This window comes from Poecile atricapillus, chromosome 1 (assembly GCF_030490865.1).
Source record: "Poecile atricapillus isolate bPoeAtr1 chromosome 1, bPoeAtr1.hap1, whole genome shotgun sequence".
NCBI lineage: Eukaryota > Metazoa > Chordata > Aves > Passeriformes > Paridae > Poecile > Poecile atricapillus.
In genome coordinates, this window is record NC_081249.1 from 129,904,787 (window position 1) to 129,919,537 (window position 14,751).

Genomic DNA, 14,751 nt, shown 5'->3' on the forward strand with positions numbered 1-14,751 from the left:
ACAGGCACAGAGGTCAGAATAAAGAACAGTTAGTGCTACTGTGATTGTGCTATATTTTGCTCTGGTTAAGTTTAAGGGAACACCTTTATTCAACCTATTTTCTTCACAGTGGTACATTCAGTCAAAATAATGCTAAATAAATATTATATGTATTAGAGTGGCAATTGCTTGAACAGTTTGTTGATGTAACCAGTGAGATATGAAATTGCTTCACTGTATTTCACTGAGATAGTAACTGCTTTTAAATTCAGTTGGCTGGAGACAGTAAAAGTGTTCTCAGATTCCGACAGAATTGTGTTAATGCATTGACAGAAACTGGGATAGTACTGGTATTTGTTGTATTATAACAGGCAAGATCCAGTCCTTATTGGCATGGAATACACTAAGAAATTAGTATTTCCTGATAAGCCAAATATATACCCTTTGATGTACACACCCTGTGACCTGACTGTCTGGCAGTTTGTGGTTGATGTCAGGTCAATGTGTCCTCACAGGATGGGAAGATTTTCTGCCGGAGAACAGCCTGTGACTGCAGGAACCCCAGCGCTGACCTCTTCTGCTGCCCGGAGTGTGACACTCGTGTCACCAGCCAGTGCCTCGACCAGACTGGGCACAAGCTCTACCGCAGCGGGGACAACTGGACCTACAGCTGCCAGCAGTGCCGTTGCCTGGTATGCACAAAGCAGTTTGGATAGGAGTAAGAATAATAATGATTATGACTTTTAGCAAAACAGACCTGGAGGCAGGCTCATGGCTCTTTCTTCACCTGCTTTTCAGATGCGGGGTGATGATAAAGAACTTACAGAGCCCCAGAGAACTGAAAGCTACACCATCAGTTTTTCTCTTACTGCTGAATAAATAGGTCTAATGAGAAAAATTGTAAGCTTGACTAAAGCTTGGAAACCTTGACACTTTAATAATTTTAGCATTAGTCTGCTTTTGAGAACTTCTATAAGGTTGTCTGATCTTTTAATGACTTTTTAAGACCTTTTATGCAAGTGATGGAGTTGGTTGGAGAACTTTCTGGTTTTAATTACATCTGGTGGGGCTGTTTTGTCAAAAGGAACAATAAATTTATTTCTTGATTTATATGAATTCTGCAAATCTGGAAACATGGGGTGCCAGTGCCACTGTATAAATTAGAAAAAAATTACCAAATAAGGATAAAAAAGACTGAAATTACTAGGAAAACATACAAAATAAAGAACACTTATTTTCTCATTAGACACTATAGATTATTCCCTTAAAGCTTTAGGTTTTCCATAGTTATACTAATTAGTGTATAAATGAAGTTCATTAAAGTGATCAGTTTTCCATTTATAGCTATCTGTATAACATAGCCTTTATATATGTTAATAATCAAGAGGTATCTGAGCATCAGGAAGGAAATTGCATTCAAAGTTATGTCACTGTCATGAGGTAATTATCCATAATGCACAGAGTAAGTACTGAGGTTGTGGCTTGCAGTTTCTTGCCTAATTTTTTGATTGGGAAAACATCCAGAGCTGTAAAACAGCGATGACCTAAATCAGTGTTGTACTTTAGCTTCTGTGCAGTGTGTGATATTCCCAGCATCTGAAGTGTTTACTGAGCAGTATAGTGCAAGTTATTGAAGACCTTTCCAGGTTAAATTTAGACACACAGAAATATACTCTGCAGAAGTGACCTGATGTTTCTGTCTTCTCCATGTCTTTATCTATCAAACTGTTTCAAGGGTTTTTTTTCAAATAAAAGTAATAATAAAGTAAAAATAAATGAGTAATGGAATAAAATGGGTCAGTGGAACATAAATGGTATTGCTCTAACAATAAAGTTGATATTGGCAGTTGCTACTTAAATTGATGTTCAGTGCTTCTCCAGCATACAAACCTACATCTATCTGCAGTGTTAATTTTCTATTTAAACCCTTGCTGTGATCCTGCAGAGATGTTTATGTGGCCAGGAGAAGAAAGAGTGCATGAATCTGCAAGGCAATCACAGCAAAAATTATAGTTTGTAGAAAATGTAAGTACCCAGTGTTTAACTCTGCCTTCAAAAACCCCAAAGATCTCAAGTTCTCCTGCTATGATGATGATAGTGTTGTTTAGTCAGGAATCAACCAAATGATAATCTGCTACATTTAGGAAACTTCAGATCAGTATTCAAAGATGTATTTGTGTGATCAACCAAACTGAGGTCTGAACCATTCAGTTCATTGCAAATTTGGCAAAGTAGCACTTTTCCATTCAAAAAGGTACAAAGTTTCTTGTTGGTTCATAAATGGCAAGTTCAGTGACATTTGCTTCAATATTTATAGGAAGGAGAGGTGGATTGTTGGCCTCTTCAGTGTCCAACCCTCAACTGCGAGTACACAGCCATCTCAGAAGGAGAGTGCTGTCCTCACTGTGTCAGTGATCCCTGTCTGGCTGACAACATCACCTATGACATCAGGAAAACTTGTCCAGATGGCTATGGAATCACACGGCTTAGTGGCGCAGTATGGACAATGGTGGGATCTCCTTGTACAACCTGCAAATGCAAGGTACAATGGACCAGGTGGTATGGTCATGGATTATACCTGTCAAAATTGGGGTCTTTTTCTGCCCCTGGAGGCTCACATTAAGATTTTGGTGAAGTAAATGAGACCAGTGGGGCTACAGAAAACACATGTGTTTTCTATCTGGTAGAGTATAGGCAAAACAATTCTCTCCTTGTTGAAAATGTTGAGCACAGATATGTTAATATCCTTGTGCAACTTTAAGACATTCTCTTGAAGTGCCCTTCAGGCATTCTCAGTATGAGTCAAGGGTAACATTTCAATAATTCCCTAGTGTGCAAGTTCATGAAAATATGTATTACAGAGCTAATAAGCTGAGGCAAAAACACTAATATAAAAGTTTCACCAGCAAGTACAAAAGTAAAAAGGCGTTGCAGCTCTGAGATAAAAGCACTCCCACAATAGTGATGGGAAGGGAATGTCACAGGTTCTGTTCCCTGGTCTCATCAAGACATATTTAATCCAATGGCTGTTATGCAGGAGTGCAGTCTATTTCCCTTGCTTTGTGCAGTGATGACCCCACTGTGCTAATATCAGAATTATGAAAATGTTGGTTTGGGTTATATAAAATGTTCTTCTGTTTACTCTGGGAGAGAAAGATATTCCCCCAGGGCTTTAAATTATTGAAGGTAGCTTTTCTGCCACTCTTTTGAGTTTTTTCTTCTGCAGATTTGTGATGGATTAAAAAAAAAGAAAAGTGAAAAAAAAAAAAGTTCATTTGGACTTTTAGTAGTTGCTGTACTTTTTTATTACATAAGATAGCTTTATAAATGACAATAGGTTAGAATAGAGATAGATAAGATATTTAACAATGGATTATATTTCAGAGCTGTATGTTGTTTATGTTGCCCCCATCCCCTCCATATCTGCCATGAACCAAGAGTCTGATCTTTCTACTAATTTCAGACAAGCAGAAAGCTTTCCTGTGTGGATCACATCAAAATTATCTCCATTAACTTTCTTGCATGAGAGAAAAGTCCAGTCATCTATTGCCACTGCAGTGCTGTATTTTATTATGGGGACCACATGCAGGTTTCAAGTTCCTGTGGTAGTTCAGGCCAAGTCAGTATTATTTGGCAAAGTTGGCCTCTTCAAAGAGACATCGTTGGGAGTAATGCCAACACCCTAGATGCTGGGGGGCAGATATTTTTAGGCGGTAGATGTGTCAGGGATGCACCTATCTCTGCATGCCACCAGCCCCTGTGACTTGTTCTTGTTTGTCCATGCAGAATGGGAATGTCTGCTGCTCGGTGGACTTAGAGTGTCTCAACAATAACTGACCGGGTCAGACTGGACTGTGCCAAGGGAGGAAAACTGCTGGAGTTAACACCTGAAAGGAAGCTGTATGCATTGGCATTTTATACAACAGACAATTACCAAAGTCTCCGAACAAGGAAGATGTTTGGGAGTTGCCTTTGGGACCTATCACTATGCTCATCCTTGCTAGCCTTGTCCGGGTGACTTCCAGTACAGTGCATAGAAATCAATGGTTGCTACAAGTTTCTTCAGTGTTGTAAATTAAACACCTTACCTGTCAAGAAATTTTCAAATACGTTTAAATTATTTCATGGGTAAACTAATGCTATATTTTTGTTTTAATTCATGTATTGACAACATTGATAGAATTCAGCTCTTATTACTTTGAATTTAGATTTTACAAATAAGACAGCCTATTGTGATTTTGTCCCATGATATCACATACTTGGTTCCAAGGTCCCTGTTAGATGTATTTATGAAAATATGTATGTATGTACAGTCAGATTTCATAGTACTTATATTTCACAGCTGTCCAACATTTTAAAGCATTCAAAGGTATGGACAGAATGAAAGTAATCAAAATAAGTCTGTCTTAAAGCTATAAAATTAAATGCCATGAACTGAATGAAATGGCAGAATAAGCACTTTCTTCTTCAAACATGCAGAGCAGCAACAATACTTCTATAGTGAGAAATGGAACTAAAATCCTATCCCACTGCCAATTCAATACATATTCAAGAAAGAATCACCAGTCATTATCAGTATTCTGTTGAGTTTAATTCCTCTGGATTATACAGTGCTAAAGCAGTCAGAGACCCTTAAGAAGATACAGTTTGAGTAGGTTAGATTTTGCTTGCATTTGTAGCAGCATTGATGAGTTCAGAATTTTGCCTCTTTTGTGTTTACAGTAATAATGATGTCTGTCATCCTCAGTCACTGCTGCCATAGTGACAAAGGGCAGAGGTACCTGTTCCAGTGATATGCAGGACAGAGCACCTTAATGCTTGGTAACTTCCATTACCAACATCTCAGAAACAGATTTTATCTTCTCATATTTTATGACATTCAAAAATACTTAAATTTACTGTGTTGCTGAGGACCTAAGTTTAGACAGGAATTTAAATCAAGACTCTTAGCCCGGTGTGGAGGTTATAACTTAGATTCTCTTCAGCTAATGTGTATTTTTTTTCATGAGGCTAGAAAGTCTGTGGCATTAGAACAAGAATATATTTCTATGGCAATGCATCTACAGCTTAAATGTCACATTTTTAATGTCCTGTTGTGTTTTGTTCTGCTCATTTGTGTAGTTTTTTTGTTGTTGTTGTTTATTTAATTAAACACACTGAATATATGGAAAAGGTTGCAGAAATAGGTATAGTGGCTACAGTTTGGAAAGTCTACATTTGTGAGTTTTTCTTAGTTTCATGCAGAAAATGTGAAACTGATTAATGAGAAAGAAGTGTGACTATACAGTAAAAATATTAGTTGTCTTTTAAATGAAGTACTATTATGTTTATAAGGGGACAGTGGCAAAGAATATAGAATTACTTTCAGACATTCAGATAACTTTATTCCAATTTTTTAAACAGGTTTTGTTTTAGTTAACAGCTTTGTGTGGTAAAGTTAAATTTATTTTCTTAAAATGCCCCATCATTTTCAGGTAATAATGTATTGACTCTATTTGCATTGCCGTTATGATTGTATAATAAGGGAGAGGGTTGTGTTTTATATGATACTCAAAGGATGTTTGTAAATCATAATGTGAGTTCATTTTGTATATCATATTGTAAAACCCAATTCAGTTGGATAAGATGTCCAGTGGGCTGAGATATGAAGGGGAATGATTTAAAATTTGTGGGCATCTAAATAAACTCCTGTGTACAGATTGCTTTCCCTGAGTTTTATTAGCAGGGTTATAAAACACTGATCAATGTCCTTTCCAGCTTGAACTCATGATGTTGCAAAAAAGGAGAAAAAGTGTTTGCCCAGAGGTGTAGCATCAGAGTGGTAAGAAATATGTCATTTATACTTAGGCAGAATCATATATTCCAGTCTGTCATGCTGAATTGCTGAAGCTCTGTAAATGGATTAAAGACAGTGCAGGCTCTGAAAATCATTCTTTTCCCTTCTACCTTGTAGTGAAGCCCTTTCCCAGGATGCCTTCTGGAAGCTCCAGACCTTTTAGGATCATATTTAGGATCATATCATTTAGAACCACAGAAATTCACACTTTTCCACTGCACACCAATTTTCTTTTTCTTTTTTCCCAGAGCTCAAATGCAAATTAATTCAGTAAAACCCTTTCAGTGCATTTTATACAGCATTACATGTCATTATCTTCAGAGTGATACAGCTTGAATTGTTTACACAAAGTCAAAATATTGACACACACCTGTTTATGTTGCATTTTAAGCTGTTGTCCTGGCTGTGATGAACATTTCCTCATGAAGCAATTTGATCACTAGTCACATCACATGTATGTTCAGAATACTCAGAAGCCCCAGCTCAAAGAGAACATTATGGAGGAAAACTTAATTCTCTGTGTTCTATGTGACCAAGTAAGAACTTCCAAAACTTCTTTCTTGATGAAATTCCCTATTTCCGATAAAGATATGGGCACTAAAATTAAAATGCTGAAAAAAACTAATGTTTTTTACAATAATTTAAGAAAATTCTCTTTGTTTGTGAGATGGACACTGTCTCCTCTCAGGAGAATGTATATATGTTATATATATAGTAAATATTTGTATTGTAGTATTAACTTGAGGAGGACTACCATTAACTTCTGTGAATGGTAGTCTGTCTAAAGCTCTGGCTATAGACAATTGGAATTTTGTAACTGTTTCTATTTATTTATCCTCTGAAAGAGTATTTTCTCTGTAACCCTTCTGATGACAAAAGAAAGTAAATGACTGACAAACAGAAAATAAAAATTCCAGCTCTGGTAAAATGTCTTTGCCCTCCCCCTTTTGGTAAAAACGTCAGCCTAGGTTCTCTAAACCAGAACCTAGTGTTATGTCCTGTGAGAACAATGAATTCTCACCTCTGCTTCTGTGTGTTTGCAAACTCATCTCTGACTTAAAGCAAATCCAAATATTCCTTTGTGGGAATATTTTTTGTCCCTAGAGTCATGGACCACTCTGAGCCGTGCTGGTCACTATGAAAGGCCAAAGTTGAATTACTCCCCACAAATGTTGAATAATATTGGCCTAACTCGCAAGAGTGTGTGTGGGATTTATCAGTGCCTTTGTGTTGCCTCAGAGACCTAAATAACAACTTGTCTTCCAGTAATATATCTTTCCCCAAGAGCTGTCAGTGAGTTTTCAGGTATAACTGTGTACAAGATTTAATTAATAACATTTTTTCAATCAGATTGCAATGACAACCAAAATATCATCTTTCTTTTAATTTTTTTTCCTGTGACAGACTATGTTTTACAAAACAAAAGGTAAAATGTCAGGAGTGATTACACTAATGGTAGAGTAGATTTCAGGAGAATTAAATCATAACTCCTGTGAGCAATATGGGAATGTCTCTCATCTAATGATACTTACATAATCATCATTAATGAGGGGTTTTTAAAAGGGCCCCATGATACAATTTGATGTAAAATTTTAAGTGAGTGTTGTGATAAGACATAATTGTTTGAAGAACATATTCTGCCAGCAGGAAAATGTTCCTGCCAACAAGCTCCTCTTCTTCTTAAGGTACATCTTTGGAGCTCATTGAAATTTAAATTGGTCTAAGGAAGATTCATGGTAGTATCAATTAAAAAAATAAAGAAATTAAAAATATACAGTCTGGGGTGTCTAAATGCTTAATATCAAATTCTTCTCTGGTAGAGGTTACTGGTAGAAGTCAGCAATAATTCTGATTCTGCTGTCATTGACCTCAGAAGTGTTACTAAGCTGCTGGTATTGCATGTAATCTGCAAATTACTTGCTTGTGCTAACAGGATTAATTTTTGCTACTAGCTGCAAGTGGATAGTCCCCCATGCATAGGTTTAGGTGTATCTGAGAAGGATGTATATGAACAAGCTGATAAAAAGGGTCAAATTCAGGGTTTTTTTAATGAAACCATGATCACGAGGTTGACAACACATTGATATATGATGCCAAAAATCATGCCCAGTGAAAAAAAAACCACAAGCGAACAAACAAACCTAAAATAAGATTCCCAAAACCATGTTATCTGTCCTTTAAGTTTTTTTACTGTTACTTCAATTGTGCAGTTTGAGGGATTCATTAAATTCAGATGGGTGGATTTCTGACTGGGAGCCAAATCTTTGCTTCAGCAGTGCCTTACACTTGCATTTTTTATTTCCTTAATCTGTACATGAGATTGTTTTGTTTGAGTGTTTTCATTGAGATTGAGTGGTTTGGGGAAGTAACCCTTACTGTGTTCTCTTTGAGGTAGAAGCAGCTGCAGCAGGATCTGGACTGATCCAGGCTTCTTTTTTATGCGTGCCTCTACCCCCATGGGGAAAAACCCCTTTGGGAAAGGGTAGAGGGCCCAGAGTGACCTGGCCAGGGCACTGGTGTTCAGGTGGTTCAGTGGTTACAGCCGCTGGTTCTGCAGGGCTGGGCACTTTAGATACACAGCCCCGTTGATGGTGGGGTTTGGTTGTCCTTCTCTCTTCTGTAATTTCTTTCAAATGATTCCTCATGTCATCCCTACACATTTACCTATCCCAAAGCTCTTTATTATTGAGTGCCTGGTGGTTATTCCTGTAGATCCACTTTAGTGAGGAAAGGCTTAGAGGTTCTGCAGCAGATCACACCATCACTCAAACACAAAGGAGAGACAAGGTATTTTCATGAATTTAAACCAGAGTTGAAAAATCCTGTCTTCTAATAATGCAGTTGATTGATTGCTGTTTGATTAAATCTACTTTTCCTCAAGCAAGAATTGAAATGTACTTGATGTAATCCAGTACTTTTTTGCACAGGTTTTGATGGATTCCCTTTGGTGGTATTAAATATGCAAATTTGTATTCCTACCTGAATATTATGCAAAATATTCATCCACGTGATAGAATGTGTGTGTTTTTCTACTGCTATGTCTCTAGACTCAAAATAGGAAATCCTTACCTAATGTCTATGAAATTAGAATCAGAGAATCACCAAAATATGTTCAGGTAAGCACTAATTTTAATGATAAACTTACCTGCTAGGGTAAGGGTTAAAGAAAACCAAATATGTATTTTTAAATTACATTTTCAGCTGGAGAGGTGGTTTTTCAACCTGAACACAGTTTTGCCGGGTTACTCACATGTGTATCAAATAGTTAGCTGATTAGTTCCCTCATTAGCCACACAAATTTAATTTATGATTTGCAGGGTAGAAGACAGCTTTGAGAACTGCTAAATTAAGTCACCTCTGAAAAAGATTTTCATACAAAAATAATATTTGTTAGAAACTGTTACCATCACTTTCTCAAAATCAGAAGGAAATGTCTCTTGTGCGGTCCTGGGCAATGCGCTTTTGCTGTATTTTTCTCTTTTTCTGCTGTTGTAGCATTGTAACCTTTGGAGAGTCTGGCCAGCTGAGACTCAATCCATGAGCTCCCACTGCCTGCAGAGGGATGGTGGGAGGAGGGGGATGCCGTGGGTAGGATGTGCTCAGGGTGGGATGTGGTGGTTGTAGTGCGGGAGCACCTGGAGGATACCCTCACAAAGCTGAGAGCAAGCATTGGGGTAGCAATTGTGTTTCCATCTTTCTTCATGGGTGAAGCAGACATGCTTCAATCAGATCAAGCAACAAGCTTGATTCCTTTGCATCTTCCCAACTAAAATCAGGAAAAATCTGTTTGGAAAGTATTGAAAGACCCCGGAGCTGTTCACCAGTCTTCACAGAAGTAATTGTGAATGCCGTTTATTTCTATCTTTAGCACACCTTTTATAGGGTTCTACAGGGTCTGCAGGCAGAGCAAGTTACTACTGGCTAACACACACAGTTTACATTTTTTCTCTTACACACAAGGATATTGTTTTGCTTTACTCTCTCTTCTGCATGAAGGTTTCAAGGACTTTAGCCCTTAATATCACGACTTACTTCAAAGGCTGGTTTGTGCATACAGGCCTTTCCTAATATATAAAATATAGCAACAGGAAGGTGTCTTTTGCTGGTGTCTTAAAAATGCCAGAAATACCAGGAATTACCTGCTTTTCTTAGTGTTTTGGACAGTAGCGGTTAAGGATGAGTGTTGCAGGATTGGATGGTAAGTAAATGTATAGCAAAGCAGTTCTTTTCTCAGTGGTCTGATTAGTAATGTCAACAGATATTACTAAATTGTCTTTTGAATTTGGAAGTATTTTAATTCTACTTACAACAAAAAGTGATTGTTCCCTTCTTTACAGTTTATTCTTTACTTTCCTTGATTATTTTGCTGATCTCTGTTGCTGTCCTGTCACTGCAGTCTTACATCCTGAGCAGTGACTGAGCAGATAACTGCTCAGTGCAGACTGAGCAAAAGAAATACTTTTATGCCTATAAAAGTATGTTTTTATGCCTACAGTAAAAGGAAATTTGGAACCACAACTAGCTTTTTCTTTTCATTTAAATGTCATTGAAACTAACCATGGCTAGAATTAAGGCATAATCTGGGTCTCAGTCTCAAAAAACCTGATTTTATTATTAAAGGAAGGCAGACCAAAACAGTTACCTACTTGTCAGGCATCCTTTCTTTTAATTATATCTTGCTTAAGCATTTACTGTCTCAGGGAGCAAAGAAACTGTATCTCTGGAATTTGAAAGAGTGACTCCAGACTGACTGTCAGTTCCATGTTCTTTCTGCCTAGAGTTCTCAGAGCTGGTTCAGCAGTATCCAAAAATTCATTTAGTAAACCAAGAACATAGTTGTATCTTAAGACAAGTTGACAGCCCTAGATAGGAGAAAGTAGGGGAGATGGTAGATTCTACCTAGATGGTAGAAGGGAGGAGGAGATGAGCCTGAGAGCAGTCTGACATCAATCCTTAGCAAAGCCTCAGGCATCACCAGGAAGTATTTTGGGACAAGCAGGATGATGTAAATCACAAATGCTGGCTGCAGTTCTTTATGGCTGTGAAGTTCAGAGGAGCTAAGCTAAAGGTTTCCTATGCCTAAGTATTGCTCAGCATGAAAGTTCAAAGCTATTTCTCTTCCTGAATTAAAGCATTATTTTAAAATAGGTGGGATTATGGTGTGCATGTATATATACTCTACAATTCCTCTACAAAGGAAAAAAGAAATTATCCCGGATGACTTTTTCACCTCTCTGAGTAGCCAACTCATTCTAAGTCAATTGTCAATATTTAAGGTACTATGTACAGAGGAGTTTTTCTAGTGTGTGTAATACTATTTCAAGTGAAAATAGATGGATGTCATCTATTTCAAATTAGTTGATCCAGTACAAGAATAGCAATGAGAAATGTCAGTTCTACATGTTCAAAAATTATACCCCAGCTGTTCTAAAATTAAGAGCCAAGTTTAAGGAAAATGTGTGTGTTCGAAAATGGACATTTTTCAGTGATTCAGGATTGTCAGTGCTGAACTTAGATTATTCCTGTCTGTAAGATTCTACCTGCCAGTGCCATGGGCAGATGCCTAAGCAGTCAGGCCCAGCATCGTGAGGGGATGGCTGGTGGAACAAGCTGATGTTCTTATTGCACTGGGAGGTCATGACAGGGCAAGCAGAATGGTATGAAATTAAAAGAGGAGAGATTTGTACTAGATGTTAGGAAAAAAATCTTTACTCAGTAGGTACCAAGGCACTGGAACAGCTTGCACAGAGAACCTGTGGCTGCCCCATCCCTAGAAGTGTTTAGGGCTAGGCTGGATGGGGTTTTGAGCAACCCGGCCAAGTAGGTGGCATCCCTGGTCTCTTTCAGTCTGAGCAGATCTTTCTGTCATTTTTCTGAGGATTTCTTTGGTGTGTGCCTCTATCTTCATGTCAGCAGAATAGCTGAGGAGAGCCTGGGTTCCAGGGGTGGGCTGAACCGGGGGAGCCCAGCTGCCCCCCAGGTAGGCAGTGTTTGAGCCACTTAAGGAGGGTACATTGCTGGTCTAAAACATTGATGTTTCTGGTCCAGGCCAAGCTCAGTGCTTTCATCGAAAATAATGGGCTAGAGATACCTAACTCGTGTCGCTCTATTAGGAACGGCGAGAAGAATGACACAGACTCTCTTGGGAGTAGATCAGGAGAATTTCTCTCTGGTTTATTACCTCAGGTCTTTTTTATAGACCGATATGTGAAAAGTACAGAAAAGAAACTCTTATTGGCTAGTAAACTAACACATCACCATCATTGGTCAGTGGGGTTCACCACCCCTGGACCTTCTCTTGCAAGAAAACAAGGAACAGACAAACAGCTCCTGCAAGGCTGTTCTTTATCTCTGAGGATTGTTTTAATTCCTCCTTATGAATTCCAAGGCTACTTTCCCAGGCAAGACTGAGAAAGCTATGTGGCCTGCAATTTCCACAGGCACCATGCTCTCTATTTCAGAGTTACCATCCATAAACTCCTTTCATGGGAGTTAGACAGCTTTTGGGAGGCTGCTGATGCTGGAGATCAGTCTGTGTTTGGAAAGCAGTGGTGCTTGTACTGACCTATTTTCCTGTCTGTTTTTTGCCCTGAGTTTATGCCAAGGCGGCATAAACCAGGTGCCAACCAACCCTGGTGCCTAACTGTAAGCAGGAAAAAAAAGAACCTGTGAGAACCCTGCCCACAGCACCCAGAAGAGTGGATTCTACCTAATAATAAGGAAGAGACCCTAAAGAGAGACACGTTAAGTCTTTAGCACTGAGCAAAAAAATACAAAAGTGTGTATTTAGTGATTCTAGTTCATAATGAGAATGCCATAGTGTAGGAGCAGTGCCAAATTTATAGCACTAGCTCTAATGCAGAAAAGCTACTCATCTAGCACTTGTGCCATTAAGTCACAGTAGGGTCAAACTGCACCATGGTCCATCATAACAGTGCATGCAGACACATTTTAATGCAGAAAATACATCCTATCTAAAATTTATCTTTTAAGCAGTGTAATCAAATGGAAGAAACTGATCAGGGAAATGGTAAACTTAAAAACTTGTGATGTGTGACTGGCCTGTGTGCTTATCATATTGTACTTTAAAACAGATAAAATGATTTGTGATTGCTTAAAAATAAGGAGAGGGATAGGAGCTTCGATGAAGCCTCTCAGTTCAGAGGTGGTCAAAAATTGCAGCTTTACAATTGTAGAATTTTTAAAAAGATCCTGGTTAATGAAATTTTATATATATATGAAGTGATGTTTGGTAATCAAGGCAAAAGAAATCATTAAGTCAAACTTGCAAATGGAAGGGAGAGAACCAAAAGAAAAATAAAGCATTATGCCAAGTAAGCAGGAACTTCAGAATGAGATTTCTGCATTTTTTATGACATGAGAGTACTGCCTACAGCAAAAATAAATGGCTTACTTAGCTCAGGCTGGTACCGGCCTGAGCTATGCAAAGTGTTAACAACAGTTCAGGAACTGGAAAGCCATTGTCAAGAATGGAATGAAACATCACTGAGTTATCTAGGTTATAAACATTCCTTTGGCTTTCTGCATGAGAGAAAAGTGGTCCTGAAATCAAGCAAATAAAACTAGTATTACTAATATTGAAAATATTATGTCACTGGACAGTTTAAATTAGAAGAGAAGCATACAAGAGAAACACATGGGTGGAAGAGCCAGGCGATACCAACACAGGAAATGATGCTTTTAGCAAAGAAAAATGAATTTGTGAAGCTGGTGACACTAAATGTGGAAGTGATTTTTAGGAAAGGCTCCTAAGCCAAGGAAGCAAAGGAAAGGAGTCTAAAGAAGTCAGTTACTAAAATACAATTAGATATTATTTTTATTTGTCTTTAGAATGTGGACACACAAGGTTGGAAACTTCCACCTTTTGATTTCATTTAGAAAACATGACCCTGGCCACTGGGAGAATGTCCAAGAGCAGGAGCTTGGGTCTTGGATCTGTGACTGCCCATGAGAGTGGGGCTGTGCCAGGGGAGGGGCCCAGGAAGGCAGGGCAGCCAGACAGCAGCGTGGTATTTCCTGGCTGGAGCTGTAAAGACAAGATTTATTGTAGAACCAAAGGGCTGTGGATCAAACGGAAGCAGGACTAGGATCCCAAGTCTACACGGCCCATTTCTTTCTAACGAGCAGCCAACTCGATGAAGAAACCAATGACTCTAGAGGCAGCTTAAAAATGATCCCTGGAGGCTTGGAGCTTTGTGAACTGCTTGCAGCTCTGCCTTTTCCACCCCACATCCCCACTTTCATCACTAGTAGAATGTTTCTTCAGCATTCTACAAGATACATGAGACTTTATAATGACAGCATAGTTCTTCCCAAGTTGTTCTCAGATGTTAGGTATTTAATGAAACTGTACCTTAAACGGTGCTGAGATCTCTAGATGTCTTGTGAATAGCAGTAGGCACCTTTGAGGCCTCTACAGGGAATCTTGGATGCATGAATTGAGGCACAGTTGAGCTGACCTCTCACCTCTGGACAGAGCTGAGCAGAACAGGAGCTCCTTGGAGTGAGGCTGGAGCACACTGCTCTCAGCTAACCATCTTGAGCCTGCTCCAGATTCTTGATAAATGGTAATAAAATTGCCATGTAGGATCTAATAACATAATAGACCATAGTCACAAACTCTAAGTATGAAAGGTAAACAAAATACAAAAAATATAATTTATCCTTCTCTGCAGAATCTCTGTATAACATTCCACTTATTTAAATGGTGAGGCAATTAGAAAGCTTTTGATACAACATTGTCTTTAGACATTATAAAGCAAATTGTTTGTTAGTATGGTAGTAAAGGCTTTGCTGCAGACAAACATGCTTTGCAATGATAAAAACAAATGGTTTACAAAGTCACAGAATAAGAACTGACTCGATCTGCTATCCTCCAACAATATCAATGTTGAGTGATAATGTACTGTACTGCT

The 14,751-nt window shown here is 38.4% G+C and overlaps 1 protein-coding gene across 6 annotated transcripts in view; it reads left to right on the plus strand.

The window, feature by feature from the left end:
- NELL1 (neural EGFL like 1) overlaps positions 1-5,676 on the plus strand; it is a 317,342-nt gene extending 311,666 nt beyond the window's left edge. For all 6 annotated transcript variants that reach the window (XM_058828276.1, XM_058828293.1, XM_058828281.1 and 3 more), the window contains 3 exons: positions 495-671; positions 2,297-2,521; positions 3,766-5,676. In XM_058828276.1, coding sequence (XP_058684259.1) covers positions 495-671; positions 2,297-2,521; positions 3,766-3,816 — 453 coding nt within the window. In that variant the 3' untranslated portion in view covers positions 3,817-5,676. The remainder of the gene's footprint in view (positions 1-494; positions 672-2,296; positions 2,522-3,765) is intronic.
- Positions 5,677-14,751: the final 9,075 nt, after the last annotated feature.